Genomic DNA, 18,963 nt, shown 5'->3' with positions numbered 1-18,963 from the left:
CTGGATTTTAGCTCAGTAATCAGATTTCTCAGTGCAAGTAAACTCTTTCCCGGATTTCTGTCGGATTTCTCAGTCTGAGCATGTGTGCAACAGACTGCTATACCGGAAATAAGCAAAACACTTTTGGAGCGACGCTGAAACCAACTACATTCTTGACAAAATGAAGAACTTAATTTTTCTTCATCTTCTAGATGATCTATGTTAATTTTTCAGGTAAAGTGGTGCAATGTTTTTTGAAAAAAAGCGCAACATGAAGTTTGTTTTACGTTATGTTTACGTCTTCTTCCTTTATTGGCTGGTTGCAAAGCAGAAATCCGATTACTGTCTGACTCATGTAAACCCAGAGTTTTCACATTATCTGATTACTCAAGTGCATATAAACAAGTTGATCGGATTACTGACAAAAACTGATTTTCTGCAGTTATCGGATAATTAAGCGCATGTAAACACACTCAGTAACACGACTTGCAAAACAAAGAAAGAGTAAAGCAAAGAAGCCCCAAAAACTCTGAACGCTCAGAGAACCCTATACATGATGAAAGGGTTCTTTGACAGCGTTCTTCAGATTGATGAGGAATGTGATGTAGATGGTGCTACACAGAACCTTTTTGAAAATGTTCTATATAGCACCCAAAAGAGTTCTATTGTAAGAAGCTTGTCATAACAATAAAAGAACCCTTTTTTATAGAACCACCTACAGCACATTCTCCATCAATCTGAAGAACCCTTTCATGATGCAGATAACCCTTTAATCATGCAAAGGGTTCTTTGAGTATTCATGGTTCTATATAGAACCATTTTTTTTTACTAAAGAACTCTTGAAGTACCGTGATTTTTAAGAGTGTAGAGATGTGATAACGGTTACCTACAATGTAAAGTGATTTGTTACTTAGCAACCAGTGTTCAGCAGAATGATACAGTTATGGTAAACTAACTGTGCTGTTGTTACAAATAAGAAAGCTTCTCAACTGATAAGACTTTGCTGTCTGAAATAATTGTTGTACAAAAGAGATGTAAGATAGAGATGAGGTCAGTTTTAAGGAGCCTGTAGTAGTGTAGTAGTGTAACTCTGTCAAATTCTAAATGCATCGTAACAAGCAGCTGAACCTTATTTATTTTGTATCAGTTGTTTAATTGTGTCTGTTCCACCTTGCTAGCCAATCTCAAACACAATAAATATCATAATAGTGTCCTGTAAAGATCTCTTCACTTATTGCAGTGTTACTTTTTCATCATATCGCCCACCCCTAGAGGAGCGCATGCTTGCCCTGCTGTAAAACACGATAAAAGATTTCAAAAAGACAGTTTGACACATAGGCCTTCAGTCTTTGCTCACAGTTATCTTCACACCGCTGTGTGTGGTTTCTGAGGAGCCATTATTATCACAAGTTTGTGCTTCTTGTCAAACTCAGCCTGGCTATTCTTATATGAGTCAGAAGACCATGAGAATAACATAGCCTTCCTAGCATAGCCTGCCCATAAGCCATCTACAGGAAGACAGGCATTTTTAACTATGCTCTTTGCCACTGAAGAACACTTCTCACCCTCTTCTTAGGAAAGAAATGGCCACAACAGATAGAGAAAGACTTTTTTGCTATCTAAACAGCAGTGAGTGAGAGGTTTACATTCACGTTCATGTTTTCTCAAACCCTCAGAGGCAACGGCAGCGAACCACAGCAGTCAGTGGAACGTTCCATTATGAGTTTAACTTTCACAACTTTTGCTGTCGACCACAGCTGTGATATAATTAGGATGTTGATTATTTTACAAGTCATGAACGCCAAACATCTCTCTGTTGAAGTCCAGATGTGCCAATGTAGACAACAAAAAAACTACATCATCCTACCTTTTTCCATCTTAAATAAATAACTGACACTGCCAGAGCTCTTCTCTGGTTTGTGTGGTGTACAAAAAAACATTTTTTCAATGCCAGCATGTAAACGCAGCTTAACTTCTCTCTTGATGGTTCACAGTAATGAAAGTGGACCATGTTTGTCAGTAATAGTGTGAACACGATGCCTGTCATGATCAAGAATTTTTAGCTGATGTTTAATTGCCATACAAATATTTCATTATGCGCAACTATTAACCCCTTACCAAGCCTAATAAAAGCTCCATTAGTTTGCATTGAAGTCCCTGTAGTTACTGAATAATAAGCCTTAGTATGTAATAAGCCTGGAATATTAAGGGTTTAAAGTACAAGCCCAAAGTGTCCAAACTGGCTGACTGTCTTTCTTCCTGGCGGCCGATACTCGGTAGCTCTCAGCTGACAACAGAAACAATTCAAGATTAAATTAACAAACATTACTTATTGCTGCCCTTTAAATGTTATAGCACCGGTCAGACGTTACAACGTTTGTTGTTTGTGTAAGACCCATGATGTGTCTCAATAAATGCATTTTTTGGCTTTACTTTATTTACATGTTTTTGACTCAGTCCAACTGATACAAATGCACTGAAACAAATACTCTCTGTTGTAATGTAAATATTGATTGTAAAAGCAAACGACTGATCCGTGAATGATCCATATGCATCATGGGAAACAACAACAAACCAGCAACTCATGCCTTCATTACAGACAGCAGTTGCCCTGGTCAGCTTGTCAGCTGTTCATGATTAGAGCAAAAAGTAGAAGAAGGCTTTTGCAGCTATTGCTGATACTAACTTAAAGGGGGGATTTCAGCAATTTATAGAATTTTAGCATTATTCACTTGTTGAGATATAAACGAACACATTGATTCAGAGGGGTTTCGATGTGAAATGGTTCATTGCAGAGAGCTTACTGACTCAGATTTCTTTACAGTGGTGGTGATAGGAACCAGGGTTCATGATGTCTACAACACAAATGTGGCCGCCATTTTATTTACTGTCCAAAATGACCAGTGAACCTACACGTCATCTGAGTGTATATATTCACTGTTGGTAAAATAGGAGTGAGTCTGCAAAAATGTGTTTTCTAGAAGGTACTATTTTGCCTCCAAACTCCCTGCACGCCCCTTTCCATCATGAACGGTTTCCAAAAAAATACCCTTTAGACTAAATCTTATCTCAGAACTAATGAATTTTGAAAAATAGGTGGAATTCCTCTTTCAAGCCACTGCTGCTAATAATGGATGATGATGATGGAAATATGTACATGCAAGTGGAAAAAACTGAACTCTAATCTGCTCCCATTACAGTCACATGACCACAGAGGTCTGAAAGCATCAGATCTGTGTCACATTTATCACGTAGATCTTTTTTTATGCTACAACAACCTTGTAATGTGAATTTGCTGAGCACTGTCAAGAAATGAAGAGCATACTGGTGCAAATTGATGTCATGAACGCCTCTTCCTTTAGTTCCTGCGCATGTAAAGCAAAACGATCATGCTTTTCTCTTGCTCTTGATCACAGCAAGCTTACAGGGTTGGTGTTATGTGTATATGTTATATACTGAAAGTGCATTACAACATATTCTACTTGGATTGTTTATGTCAGTTGAATATACTGTCTAGTTAGTAAAACATAATAGAGAATGAAAAATATAAATATATTTTTATATACACTGATCAGGCATAACATTATGACCACCTCCTTGTTTCTATGCTCATTGTCCATTTTATCAGCTCCACTTACTATATAGGTGCACTTTGTAGTTCTACAGTTACAGACTGTAGTCCATCTGTTTCTCTGCATACTTTGTTAGCCCCCTTTTACCCTGTTCTTCAGTGGTCAGGACCCCATGGACCCTCAGAGCAGGTACTATTTGAGTGGTGGATCATTCTCAGCACTGCAGTAATACTGACGTGGTGGTGGTGTGTTAGTTTTTAAACAGCTCAAGTGCCACTGCTGGACTGAGAATAGTCCACCAACCAAAAATATCCAGCCAACAGCGTCCTGTGACCACTGATGCAGTGATCACTAGAGGATGTGCAGCTGCAAACTGTGCAGCAGCAGATGAGCTATCATCTCTGACTTTACATCTACAAGGTGGACTGACAAGGTAGGAGTGTCTAATAGAGTGGACAGTGAGTGGACACAGTGTTTAAAAACTCCAGCAGCACTGCTGTGTCTGATCCACTTGTACCAGCACAACACACACTAACACACCACGTCAGTGTCACTGCAGTGCTGAGAATGATCCACCACCCAAATAGTACCTGCTCTGTGAGGGTCCATGGGGGTCCTGACCAACAGGGTAAAAGGGGGCTAACAACTCTCTTGGGCTACAGCAACTGTAGAACTACAAAGTGCACCTATATAGTAAGTGGAGCTGATAAAATGGACAATGAGCGTAGAAACAAGGATCAGTGTAAATTAGTAGTATTTTAGTCCATGAATCAGGCCTCTAAAGCTGAGAACCAAGGCACACCTCCTTAAATTGAAATGCTTTTATTGTGATGGCAGATTAATTCTAATCGCCATAATCATCATCTCATAGAGGTCTTAATCAGAAGCTTTTTAAAGGGCCCATATCTCACATTTGTCTTGCATTAATATATATATAATATATATATATATAATATATATATATATATATATATATATATATGTAATGTTTGTGTGGGTTTCTGTACCACAAATCAGTCATACGTTTTTTTGTACATGTACATTTTTCAGCCTCTCTTTATGCCTTAGAACAGCCATGTCAAACTGGGGAACTTCTGGGCCAAAGTGCTTTGGAGATTTACACTCATCTAACGCTCTGAATTCAGTTCATGAAGGCCTTGCTAATCAGCTGACGAGCTGAATCAGGTGTGTTTAATGAGGCAGTGTGCTGAAGTCTGCAGTGTTTTGGCCCTTGAGGACTGGATCCTGACACGTGCCTTAAACAGGCTGTTTTGTTACTGTGCCTTTAAGACTGATGTATGTAAATGAGCTCTGTTCTGTTTGGCTGCCTTGAATTGTGTCTCATCCAAAAAGAAGGCCGGGCTAAAATACTCCTAAATGCTGGACGAGCTGAATGATATACTTGAGTTAAATTAGATATATTCCTTGCTCAGTGGGTAAGAGAGAGTCCAGACATTTGATGCAGCAACAGCAACAGGGTTTATACAGCACATTTTAGCATTGGACATGTACACCATATTGAGGCTAACATGTTTTAACAGTCAGCGTTCACTGGCAGACTGATATAAATGATCTGTGTTGGCTGTCCTTTTATTGTGGCTCATTCAAGAAGCAGTTTGTGTTGGACACTCCTTATAACTTCAGTGTAGGCGGAACTGGCAGGTATATGTGAAGGTTTTTCACACCAAAAACAATAAATTCAAAACTGTTTTTTCAGCTTTTTCCATATATTAATTGTATCGATGGCAGAGTGACTGGTGCATTTTGAAAATGAAACCATTTTTACATGCTACATCAAACTCTACACACTTAAAATGATGGTTCTTCAAGGGTTCTTTAGTAAAGAAAATGGTTCTATATAGAACCATGAACACTTAAAGAACCCCTTGCAAGATTAAAGAGTCCTTTGCATGGTGAAAGTGTTCTTCAGATTGTTGGAGAATGTGCTGTAGGTGGTTCTATATAGAATCTTTTTAAAAAGGGTGCTACATAGCACCAAAATAGTTCTTTTATTATTAGAAGCTTGACATTGTTACAATAGAAGATCCCTTTTGGTACTATATAGAACCCTTTCCAAAACGTTTCTATATTAAACCATCTACAGCACATTCTTCAGCAGACTGAAGAACCCTTTCATGATGCAAAGAACCCTTTGCATGATTAAAGGCTTCTTTGCATTGCGAAAGCGTTCTTTAGATTGACAGAGATTGTGCTGTAGATGGTTCTATATAGAACCTTTTTGAAAAGGGTTCTATATAGCAGCAAAAAGTGTTCTTCTATTATTACAAGCTTGACAATGTTACAATAGAAGAGCCCTTTTTGATACTATTAAAATGTTCAACATAGAACCATTTACAGCACATTCTCCTTCCATCTGTAGATGCTCTATGCTTTCACAACGCATGTTCTAAATAGAACCATTTTCTTTACTGGAAGAATTCTTGAAGAACCATCATTTTTAAGTGTGTGCTCTTCCAAAAAAAGCGTGGAAAAATCAGTGTTTCCATGAAGTGACCCCTGTAACACATCTGTACTGAGTGTGTAGGTGAGTGTCAGTACTTCATGACATGTCATACATACACACTGTTCTCACAAAAATAGATACGTGTCCTCCGGCTGCTGTTACGTGCATGGAAACCCAGTTTCACTGTGTAATGGTTTATTCATATCTCTGATCTTGGCATCACATGTTTATATTTACTATCTGTGTCAGTCTTGTGTAACACGGTCATTACCGGAGGCTACTGCAAACATCTCCACCTGGGCTATATATAAACCACATACAACATATATTCTGTTTATAACCTGTATGTGCCATTTTCTAGGCCTCTTCTGTGACTGCAGCAGCTTCTGTTTTTAACCTGTATCTGCTAATTTCTGCTTTTTGCTGTAGTTAATCAGCTCAGACATGTTTGGATGTAAAAAAATATGCCCTGTTTCGCACTGGAGCTTTGAGGCTAATGTAGATAAAACGGAAGCTTATGCTTCAAAATTAGCATCGTGCAGACAGCACGCCTAAATCATCACACAATCTCCTCAATCCGTCTTGTCGGTTAATCTCAAATAGATTTGCACGTGTGGTTTCTGACGTGGTGTGACACTGTTATCTATCTTAATGGACAAAAGCACAAACAGCATTCAAGCTTCTACATACTTTGAACGCCACACAGGTCTTTGCTGTTTGAGTGCACATGGAGAAGAAGGTTAAAATTCTGTAAATTTGATTTGTGGCTAAACTGTCAGTATTGAATCTGGATGTGGGGATAGGTGACAAGTCTTATAAGGAAGGCTTTTTCTCCATTAGTCCTTGTGTGGTGTTGATGTGTTTGTTACTCAGTGGTCTGGTGGACCCACTGCATTATTGTTTTTTTTAATCAATACAGCCATAACAATTTATGTAAAGTTTAAAATGTCATAAGTGTCCAGCGTAGGGTTCTCCTTTAGCAGCTGTAGCCAGTCAGCAGCCTGTCCATGTTGTCCACCCTCACAAACACACACACACACACACACACACACACACACATACAAACACATACACACAGAGACACACACAGACACTAACAGCAGGCCATGTAGGAGGAGAACAGAGTGAAGGGACACAGCACCTCCACACTTTTATTCCCGCGGGTTCACCCCAACACCACGTGTGATATAAATGTGTGGGGGGTGTACAGTGTAAAGTCATTTAAAATGTGTTATTTTGTATGTTAGTTAGGAAAAAAATCATCAAAGTTAGGATGAAGAAATAAGCATTAATTTGTTTTGTAAATTTAATTCCAGATTCACTGATTATTGTTCACAACAGGTTGTTAGTCTGTATTTATTTTGAATGAAAACTTATTCATCTCTGTTTTTTTCTGTAAATGCAGAGGATTCGACAGCAGAATGGCTCTATGAAAGAGTTGTACGGTCTGACTGCAGAGACTGGAGGAATCAAAGAAAATGTGAAGAAAAACCGCTACAAGGACATCCTGCCCTGTATGTAGCATCACACTGACATAATTTTATTCACACATCGCTTTATTCAGTAGCTGTTCTTTAAGATTAAGCATTTTTGTTGAGTGTAGATCTTGGTTATTAGGTGGGTTTCCCAACTGATCATAGTGTTTAAAGGGAAAGATTTTTCAAAAATTCTGCATAATTCAGGCAGTGAGGTCTAAACAAGTTCATTCACAGTGGTTTAATGTGACTGTGTGGTGGTGATAGGAACTTGTATGTGTCTTCAGAGTGTTTTGTGTGTAATGTTGATGATGGTAAAATAATGATAAATCTGAAAAATACTCTTTAGGCAACAATCCTGTCACAACTCAGTCATCAGGCAGTGTATTCATAATGATTTAATGTAATAACTTTCTGCGAGGGAGCTTTCTATGGGCATTAAACTCTTTGAACTCAGTAAATTTCTTTAGAATGATCTATTTCACATCAAATCAGCACTTTGAATGACTTTTTTTACACCTCAGTGATTTAATTATGCAGAAAAAAATGCTTTTAAGATCTGCTTTGAAGGACTGTTCAAACTCACTCTGCTATCGTATTATGATCCTTTGATTTAGGATGCTGTGGAGAATAAGACCCATTCCATTAGTTTAGAGCTGGTTATCACTCTCACTAGTGCATTTCTGTCATGATTTGGATACAGTCAGTTCTGAATATATTTACATATATTTACATACATATGAACAGATGCGTCTGAACTTTAGCTACACTGTAAAAAATGAGAGGTCAGCTCAACTTAAAATGATATAGTAACTGATTACATGTCTTTTCTTCTCCCAGCTATTGTTTGTAGATCTGCATCTCAGTTAGATGAACAAAACTGAATTTGCTTCTTTTTACTCAGTTTCCCCACTAGCTGGCGCTCCTTCTATCATACAGTCCCAGGCATATTTTCCTTTTGAGCTTCCAGATATGGACTGCTGTGGTATTAATGGGATTCAAACTCACAACCTCCTGACACTGGGATGAATTTTTAGACAGTTGCACCATATCAGACTACGCCATGCTTTAAAGTGAAAACAAAAGTATTCTCTCCAGTGTATTAAACAATTGTAGCCACAAAATCTGAGTTGCTTAATGTGTTCCTGAGTGGTGCAGTGGACTAAGCTGTCACCCCAACAGGAGGTTGTGTGTTTGAGCCCCAGCAATGCCGATGTCACCCATAAGTACATACCAAAGAGGAAAAATGTCTAGCAGGATTGTGTGATGGCTAGTGGGGCAGTTAAGTATAAACACCCAAGTTCCTTTTATTTACCTCAGTGAGTTACAGAACCAAAAAATTAAAAGAACTTTTGACTCAACTGAGAAGTTTAAATTGTGAGAACTCTGGTGTCCTCAAGAAGAGCCAACTCAAGAAAAGTCATGTAATCAGTTACTATATCATTTTAAGTTGAGCTGACCTCTCATTTTTAACAGTGTACAAGCGTCCAGCACCCATGAAAACAATCAACTTTCAGTTTGTTCCACCGCTTTGGCCGACAGCAACATTTAGAAACATTTAACTTTTCATAGAATGGCAATGGATTTTTTCAGTGCTACGCCACTGAATAATGTACGGGGTTTGCCGTCATCTGTCTACCATCATAATGTAAAGCAGCATTAGTCTGAAGCATTTGAGCCATGAAAAGTGAAAGATGTGAGTTGCCTTACTGAAAGTATGGAGTAACAACTTCCTATTTCAAAAAAGCAAAGCAAAATAGTGGGTTAATGTTTTCATGCTTCATGAAGAAAAACTGGAATATTAAACCAAGTGTGGGACGTTAATTCTGTACTGCCATAATGAGTCTGTTGAGTTGTCCCAAAGATGACATAGAAAACCACTAATGGTGTTGTGTGAATCTTATTGTTCTCAATCTGATCTCATTAATAATACGGGTCTGGCTGATCGGAAGATTTTGTGAAAACAGTTTTTTTTGTGTTATAACATTATTTTTATGCTAAATGTTAGCATTAGCATAAGAATAACAAACTTATCAATACTGTCAGATTCTCTACAGAGAACATACTTTTGCACATTTTAACGCACAGTTACTGTTTAGTTGCTGAGTTTAAGATATTGGGGTGTGGCTGAAGCATAAAACATGGCCTGTGAATAAGTTATGGCACATTTTATATATTTTATGTTTTTCCAACAAGTTAAATTCAGCAAATAAATAAAAATTGTGCACTAAAATTTGCATTAAAATGCTGTATTTAAGTTCCCTCTAGAAGATGTTTTAACTTGTATTCACTTAGAAATTCAACAGAACATGTCATTTGACCCGAGCTGTTCAAACCCTTGCTCTTATAATGTGCCATGATGAGGAAATGTTAAATCAGTTGGTGATTCAGTGTATTCCTGACTGAACAGTGCAGAAGCTTAACACTAACGCTGTAACACGGGATGCTTTTTTCTTCTCAGATGACCAGACCCGTGTCATTCTGAGTCCAATACTGCCTGACTACAGTTCTGATTACATTAATGCCAATTTTATTAAGGTAAAGCAGTCATGGGAGCTCTCACAGTGCACTTAACATGAGCATCACATGATAGGAACACACAGAAATATGTAAAACAGTTGTTTTAGCTTTGTCATTATTTACTCAGTGCACGTTTACACAAAACACAAGATGAAACACAGAGGAATTTGTATGCACAGTGGCCCCAGAAGGCTTTTTGACACTTTAACCATTGTTAAACTTTAATGAAGTTCTATGAGTTACATCATAAGATGTGTAATAAAATGGCATTTGTTTCAGAGGGAAACACAACGATCGATAATAATCTGAAACAAAGCAGATACTTTTTGAAAGAATACTTTGCCGAAAAAAAGATGGCATCTTCATCTGTTTAAAATAAACACCGCTTGTTTTGACAATTTGTTTCCTAATGATTTAAAAAAAATTTTTAAGATTTACACAAATATCCAAAAACTTTTTGGGGCCACTGTGTCTATGTATTTATTTTGGTTCCAACTTCTGTTACATTTCTATGTTTCTTGTTATGATCCATTTTGTCCACTAGGGGGCAACTCAGAATAAGACATACATTGCCACTCAAGGTCCTCTCAGTTACACGGTGGTGGATTTCTGGCGTATGATTTGGCAATATAAAATCCAGGTAAATTACTCAGGTGTATGCTTAACGCAAGCAGGTGATATAAGGCAAATGTATATTTAAATATTTGATGTTTGTAGCCTAAAAATAATGTGGAAGTAATGTTTACACTACCTCATTGGTTTGAATGATTCTGATTGTCTCTTGTGTTTGTAGGTCATAGTCATGGCGTGCAAGGAGATAGAGATGGGAAAGGTAAAGCGCTTTTTGTTCCTGTGCAAAAAGTCAGTAAGCTGTCTGTTTTGAGCATATAATCTACAGGTTTATTATTCAGCTATTAGTCTTAAGATTATTATGTATTATTCAGTAACTGCTATGAAATCTGCTGTTTATTATGCATTTTTTGTTATGAAAGTTTTTTTAGTTTGTTACATCAACAAAACAATAACAAAGGCAACAGATAATCATAACAAAACAAAGGAAAAAAATCCAAAAAGTAGTGGAGGGCAGAAGTACAGTTGTATATTATACTCTTAAATATGGCAGTTGAATATGGCAGTTTTGGGCAGATTTTGAGCACAAGTTTTGAGTTTAACATATTAGACATAAAAAAACAGAATATAGATCTGCCATAACTTTTTGCACAGGCCACATTTTATGTTTTGTTTTTCCCCAGTATGTTTAATCCAGCAAATAAACAGCAATTGTGCATTAAAATGTGGAGAAGTGTTCTCTATAGAGGATGTGTTCACTTATTTTCACTTAGAAAATCAACAAAACATATAATTTGAATGAGATGCCCAAACTTTTATCAGTTTAGATTAAAAGATTGTTCATATTTTAGTCCATACGCCGCATAAAGTCCAGGAATTGTGATGATTGCATATTAATCCAGTTCTGTAAAGTTGTTTCCTCAGCAAAGATAAAACCAGCGAAATAATAATTTACTTTGGTTTAACTGTTTGCCCAGATTAATTTGGATTGTCATTCATGAGACACAGACATGAATTAGATTTGTGATGTTATTGTATTTTTTTATTAAAGTGAGTGAATTGAAGGGTGGATCAGCTTACAGACCCTTGCATTTTTAAACCCCCTTAAATGACCAGGGCCCACTGGCAGGCCCAAAGTTTCACACACTTCAATAACCTAGTAATAGCTCAGCCAGTTTGCATTGAAGTTCCTGTAGTTAGTATGTAACAAGCCTGGGATTTTAGGAGGTTAAAGGGTTAAAAGTAATATCAGGATTTAGCAAATATTTTTGATCTATTACACTAAATGATGTGTGACACTACTGCACACCCACTCTTTTAACCTCTCTGTGCAGAAAAAATGTGAGGCCTACTGGGGTTCTTTAGCAGAACCATCCACTTTTGGTCCCTTCACTGTCTCAACGGTAAGCTCTTTAATCATGAAAATGAGAATCATGAAAAAATCTTTGTTATTGAGGCACATTTTAGTGCTTTCAGTCATAAATTAAGTTGCTCTCCAAAGGGGAATGCCACCATTTTTTTAAAATGTCTGCTTAATTAAATAGTTAAGATGTATACAAAGTGACTCAGAGTGGTTTGATGTGAAATGCTGTGTTCTACACTCTTGAAAAAGATGGCTCTTCAAGGGTTCCTTAGTAAAGGCATTGGTTCTATATAGAGCCATGAACACTCAAAGAACCATTTGTATGCTTAAAGGATTCTTTGCATGGTGAAATTGCTCTTTAGATTGATGGAGAATGTGTTGTATACGGTTGTACTTAGAACCTTTTTGAAAAGGGTTCTGTGTAGCACCAAAAAGGGTTCTGCTTTTGTTATGATGTCAAGCCTGTGACTGTAGAAGAACCTTTTTTGGTGCTACAGGTTTACCCTGGCCTGGTTTCTATATAGAATCATATACAACGCTGTATTTGTGTTGGCTGTGAGTCTGTGTGTTTCTCTAAACATTTTGAATGACTTTGTTTGTCTCACCCTTTGAATTATGCAGAAATGTAGAAAAATGTGTGAAACCTTTAATTTGTCAAATATCTCTGCATTCAATGTATGATGAAAGTGTTCATGGTGGCCTTTGTTGACACAGCGCAAATATTTACCAAACACGTGCAGCCCTGGAGGAAGTGCTGTTACTGAAATTCCACTCTGTGTTGTCATTGTTCTGACAGGTTGAAGAATCGTACCCAAATGAGGAAGTGATCGTGCGAACGTTGACTGTGAAATGCGGTGATGTACGTGTGTCCTGCTGTTCTATGTGTGGAAGTTTAAAATGTGTTGAAATAGTCTTACGCCAGCCAAATTGTGAATTTCATGTACTGTACTGAAAGAGAATATTGAGTAATAATGTAATAACTGGAAATAATTTAACAATAAAAGCAAAGCAAAATAGATAGCATAAAGTGCTTCATGAGGAAAAAAGTCCAAGTGCTGGATGTTTCTTAATCCCCTAAATCTCAGGGTCTGTGTGTGGGCCCACACTTCAGTCCTTCAGGTTATAGTTGCATAACATGCATATTAGTTTACTAGCAGCTACTAAACAGTTTAGAGTGATGGATAATATGTGATGAGAATAATAACTGAATAAGAAGGTTTAAGGGTTTAATTCCAGGTGCTGATGATATGACAGAACAATGTAATTACCTTGACAAGTTATGTCCCTGCCAAATTGGATGTAGTGGGGAAAAAATCAAAAGAAAAAGCATTGTATTCTATTTTTTGATATCATTTTACCCAGAGTTTAATACATTATCATTTTATACAGTGTTCTGTACTGCAACATCATATCCCTCAGCCTCGTGGGTTTGACAGATTTCACAATTTTGTATTGTTTTCATGTTTCCATTCATCAGTTTTCTCTCACTGCAATACACAGGATGCATTATGCAAATACATCACATAATCCCTGTGGCATCAACCAGTCATGACTGCTAGACACAGGTTTATTGGCTAATAGCATTGATAGCCAGCATTGGTGTAACTCTTACCTTAGTCATTGAATAAAATCATAAAGAAAACAGCAGTTCTATCTTCATTCAGCTCAGAATGGAGGCCAACGACAAGTTATTACTCTTTCAGCCAGAGGAATGAAGTCAAACTGACATGAGCTGTGTAGGTAGTGAGGTAAACACCTTACTAACTTTAGCTTTTTGCTTGTAATTTTCCTACTCTGGCATGTCATTTCTGTCATTTTAGTAATGCATTCTAATAATGATTTGAAGTCATTACAGTTACATGAAGCAGTACTGTTAGCTGTCTGGCTTCTTTCTGCATTTATCAGCTAACAGCAAAAAAAGAAAAAAACATTTCAAAACAGCTGCTCCCGAAAATCTGCCTCAAAGCTGTTGTACTTTCCAAAGCTCTCCCCACCTTAAAGATACATCCTGAGAAGGGGATTTTCTTAGTGTTCAAACTGGCAAATCTCACTTTTGGAACTATTGCAGCACTGCATGTTTACAACAAATATAATGATGGTTAAATTCTTTCTTTCAAAATCATTTCTATCAAAATGCCCCTTTAAGAAAAACAGAACACCTTAATGTATGTCGTGCAAAAGTATTGTGATACTCTAATGGTTATCGGTATCATGATATTATATTTTTGTCAAATTTCCCACCTTTTGTTAGTTTTATGCTGCAGTAATGTATTTGTATCATGACCATCCTTGATTCAGAATGTATTTCTATGTGCAGGAAACTCGCTCCGTGTCCCAGCTCCAGTACACAGCTTGGCCGGATCACGGAATTCCGTATGTGCCGGATGGCATTTTAGGAATGATGGAATTGGCCAACATCAGACAGGCTAACCACACAGGACCTATGCTTATCCACTGCAGGTTTGTCACACACAGACGCGCTAATCAAACCATCAACTGCGTTCTCACTCGCACACTCCCAAACTGGCCGTCCTGGCCATGACTAACCGACTGTTTTTCACCACCTCTGACAAATGACCCATCTGCCCATGAAAATTCATCAGAGTGAGACTCTCTCTGTACCTCCCCAGCCCCATGCATTTTAATCCCACCATTTGAATGAAGCGAGACATGTTAAATATTCAGCACCTGATGTAGCGCCGCGACAGCCAGTTAACTCGCGGACTTCTGCACAATTTCTCTCATTAGCCTCGCGCTGTAATGTATGGGAGCTGCTCTGTCCGACAATATGGACCGCAGCTCCTCGCTGACCTCAAGACTGCGGTGCAGGCAGGAATAGGCTCGATTGTGTTGAGTGATTGGGGTTGATTGCCTTTGCTTTTTCAGTGCTGGCTGTGGAAGAACTGGGGTGATTTGTGCCATTGACTACATTAACGACCTGCTGCATGAAAAGGTATGAAATGTTCCAAAAATGATTAATGAAATGATGAGTATATAAGAATGTTTGTTCTATGTTCTATATTATTACCACTATGCTTCATACTTTAAAGGTGTAGTCAGTGATTTAAACCAAGACAGTTGAATTGATGTAGAAAAGTGTTGTACAAATGACAATGTACAGTGCAGGAAATTGATGCTAAGTAGAAATATTTATATATGTGCTTATATAACTTCATGTTTTTTTTTTATCTAACAGAAAATTGGTGACGGTTTCAACATTATGGACATAGTGCTGGAGCTGAGGAGACAAAGGCCATCGGCCGTTCAGACTAAGGTAGAGTTTGGGAACATGACTAACTTGCTGTTGTTATTCATTAATGATAAAAGATTCAAAAGTGCAATCACTTATGTAAATCTATGACCAAATTTATACTTATGACCAAATCGCTGCTGTCGGAACAAAACCTTGTATCTCCAGTTTTGTCATTTTTCAGTTTTTGGCATAATTTGAAAATGCCTGTTGTCCTTTACATTATGGGTGAAGTTCATGATGAATGGACCAAAAGAAACTGCCCAGAATTACTTGCAAAAAAGTCTGGTTCCATTGACTTACATTAAAAGCACAGTACATTTTTTCCTTTTCCTGTAAAGTTATCATTTTGTAGATATGAGGTTTTGTTTCGACAGCAGTGAAATATTTGAAGACTTTATGTTTTTTGGAGTATTATGCTCTTCTTAACAATCTAAGCGAAAACACATGAAAAAATGCTTTATTAAGGTCAGATGATGATTGTGTGTTCATTTAGGAGCAGTATGAATTTGTGTTTCACACCGTGGCTCAGATATTTGAGAAGGCCTTGGGAGAACCTTCACACCCTCGCCAAAACCAAACCAAGGTAGGGTTTAAATATATTGCTCATTAAAGAAACACCAACTGTGCCGTATACTCCTAACGTAATCTTAGTTTCTAGCTTTACTATTTTGTTAATACACTCATTGCTGATTTTATTAGGTATACCCAGGGCTCCATTTGAGGGGGGCATGCAAAGGGGATGCTGTCCCCCAGTCAAAAAAAAGACAAAATGATCCCCTTATAAACCTCCCATCCTTCCTTTCCATCCACTTTGGATTACTGTCATTATATCACTTAAGATTTCTGCTATCTAGGTTTTAATTACATCCATATTAGATATTTACGTGCCTCGTTGCCTGAAATCCACAAAAAAGTCATTTTAAGATTTTCACAAGTATACCTACAGTTCATAACCACTACCGCACCATCCGCCTTCAGAAATGTTACAATTAGGTCACTGGATATACCTACCATATGTGTGTGCTTACTGACTGTAGCTCATGTTGCTATACTTTTTTTTAGCCCCTGTATCTGTCCAGAAATAGCTATGGACCACCACAAGGCCACTGCTGAGGACTAAAGTGTTGCTGTGCCTGATACACTTGCACCAGCACCACACGCCATGCCACTACCGTGTCAGTGACAAAAAACATCTGGTTGGCAGTGGTCCTGTGGTGGTCCCTTTCCCCTTATGGACGGGAAAAGAGAGGGGGGCTGATAAATTGTGCAGCAACAGTAGGTAATTGTAAACCTACTTCTGTGGCAGGTGTACAGTACTGTGCAAAAGTCTGAGACTGCCTTCCCTTTATTTTTATTTCCAGTCAAAACGGTCACTATGTACAAGCTCATTTTTCGGGAACTTGCATATAAAATAATCCACTTGCATAGGAAGGGAAAAGTCAAAGCAAAATAAGTGAAGAAACGGGAGTTTCCAAAAGTGGAGTTTAACAAGTTATAGAGAAGATAGGGCTGAAAAGCTGGGTGCAGTTGTATTTTTAAACAATTAGCAAAGATAAACTTTTAGGGAGAAAGATTGGTAAAATAAATTAATAAAGTAAGATGTCCTAATGAGCTGGCACAAAAGTAAAAACCAAGATCTGTTTCAGATCTGAGAAAATTCACAGGTGTTTCTGTCCATCCTTCCACTGTGAGAAGACAACTCAGTGTTAGGGGTCTAAAAGGATGTAGCTGTCAAGCCTCACTGAGAAAAGGAAGAAGAAAATTTGCAAATCAAATAAAGAAGCTGCTAATATCGTCAGAACAATTAACTGACAACGCCAGAGTCCAGACCTCAACATAACTGAACTTGCATTGTTAGAAGCAGAAAATGCAACCAACTTCTAAGACTGAACTTTGGAGGTGTTGAATAATATTTCTGCAGGTTTCTTTGAAAAACTGAAAGCAAGTATCCTGAAAAGAACGGAAGCTCTGTTAAACAACATATTTATTAATTTTCTGCCTTGTCTCCGGAGTCTAAAAATGAATATGTTGTACTTGACGGCTGTTTTCACTGGAAACTAAGTAAATTAAGAGTGGTCTCTGACTTTTACGGAGTACTGTAGGCTTACAGTAGCCCATTTGAGGTTGCTGTACAAAACACACGTATGTGGTTATAGTTTATAATGTAATGGCCAATGAATGTATGTACAAGCCAGATGCAGATCAAGTAAGGTCTGTAATTACCATCATCAGCCCCTAGATGGTAGACACTGTAAGAGAACAGTGGTGTTGTAACCCCAGTGTAGTGTTTTCCTTGTGATTTCACGTCTTGTTTATCAGTTGTCAGGTGAGTTGAATCAGATGTATTAGAGTAGAGAAACGCTTAAGTTTGCGGTGCAGGTTTTAAATTAGAATTGAAAACTTATAATGTATATGTACTTATACTGTAATATAACAGTAGCGTCCTCTCATTCTTAATTTCAGACAGGGTTTTGGTAAACTTTTAGAGTTTTATTATCAGCAAAATAAAAACTGATACTGCACATAATCTTCTTCTCACTTCTCACATTTTATTGCTTGAGCGCTTCATGTTTGAGGCCAAATCTGCCAAACCCTTCTTCTGTGTATAACTCACTTTACTTCCTCAAGTAAGTCATCTTATGCTGAGAGCGCCTAAATAAAACTAACTGCAGCAGGAAACACACCAACTGTGTGCTTCCTCTATGCAAATTCTGGAGCAGAAGTCTGAGTAACACCCTGACGGACTGCTCTTCACATTACTGCTGCAGCGGCACTAACAAGAGCCTTTATTCTCTAGTGATATCTGTTTTGTTTTCTTCCATTTTTTTGGAAGTTTGCGGATTCTCTATCTATCTACTCCAATGTGGTTCCTCCAAAGCCAGCACTGAGGTCAGCCTCCATCGGCAGCAGCAACCCTGACCCGAAAACAAGGTAATATCACGCACACACATACAGAGTCAGTCTCAGCATGTTGGTTGTTTGTGGCCTCTGTGATTAAGACCACAGGAAAAAGCACAGTGAGCGGCCAATTTAAGGAAACTGCATGCTACAAAACATCCAGTAAACAGGAAAAAATAGCCAAGATTAGGACTGTCAAAGATGTTTCTGGCTCTCTGGGGACAGAATTCAAGCTCACTCTTCTGCTGATTGCGTGCTCTCTTATCCACTGCTTAACACTAGTGTCGTGTGCAATATACTGCATCACCCAAATCCAAAGTTTTAATTGAGTGTGGGTAAGGGTGGAAAATATGACAAATACATAATGTTAGGATAAACCTTTATGATATGTATGACTGTTTTGTTTATCTGAGGTTTGTAAGTTGGAACAAATGAAAATAACCAGCAAAATAAAAGCAACATATTTAGAAAGGGCTGAAAAGCTGAGTGCAGTTATATTTTTAAATAACCTTTAGCAAAAATAAACTTTTAGGGAGAAAGATTGGTGAAATAAATTGATGAAGTCGGATGTCGTAATGGGCTGGCACAACATCAGCTACTTGTTACTGTGCAGTTCATACTTTGTAACCTTGGAGCTGGCAATGCAGACGAAGAGACAGGATACAAGTGCGGGTGTTCTTTATTTGATTCAGTCTCCGGTGAAACAAGAAAGCAAACAGGAACATAGAGAGCAGGTGAATCCATAAAAAACACAAAACTAAGCACAAAATACAAGATGCTAAACAAACTCACTATAAACACAAAGAAAAACATCAACTAACTACATAAACTAAATGGCCTGCCTGTTTTTTTTTGCGGCTCTTTGGTGC

General features: G+C 37.8%; 1 protein-coding gene across 1 annotated transcript in view; it reads left to right on the top strand.

Moving 5' to 3' along the window:
* Nucleotides 1-18,963, top strand: part of ptpn18 (protein tyrosine phosphatase non-receptor type 18) — a 40,155-nt gene that overhangs the window by 6,648 nt on the left and 14,544 nt on the right. The window contains exons 2-12 of the mRNA XM_036579466.1: nt 7,421-7,529; nt 9,952-10,028; nt 10,555-10,650; nt 10,804-10,842; nt 11,915-11,983; nt 12,740-12,802; nt 14,261-14,403; nt 14,830-14,896; nt 15,140-15,217; nt 15,690-15,779; nt 18,030-18,127. Of these exons, the coding sequence (XP_036435359.1) occupies nt 7,421-7,529; nt 9,952-10,028; nt 10,555-10,650; nt 10,804-10,842; nt 11,915-11,983; nt 12,740-12,802; nt 14,261-14,403; nt 14,830-14,896; nt 15,140-15,217; nt 15,690-15,779; nt 18,030-18,127 (929 nt within the window). The remainder of the gene's footprint in view (nt 1-7,420; nt 7,530-9,951; nt 10,029-10,554; nt 10,651-10,803; nt 10,843-11,914; nt 11,984-12,739; nt 12,803-14,260; nt 14,404-14,829; nt 14,897-15,139; nt 15,218-15,689; nt 15,780-18,029; nt 18,128-18,963) is intronic.

Source organism: Colossoma macropomum, unplaced genomic scaffold (assembly GCF_904425465.1).
Source record: "Colossoma macropomum unplaced genomic scaffold, Colossoma_macropomum, whole genome shotgun sequence".
In the NCBI taxonomy this organism is placed as follows: Eukaryota; Metazoa; Chordata; class Actinopteri; order Characiformes; family Serrasalmidae; genus Colossoma; species Colossoma macropomum.
The sequence above is the reverse complement of the archived record's forward strand: the minus strand, read 5'-3'. Positions and strand labels throughout refer to the sequence as shown.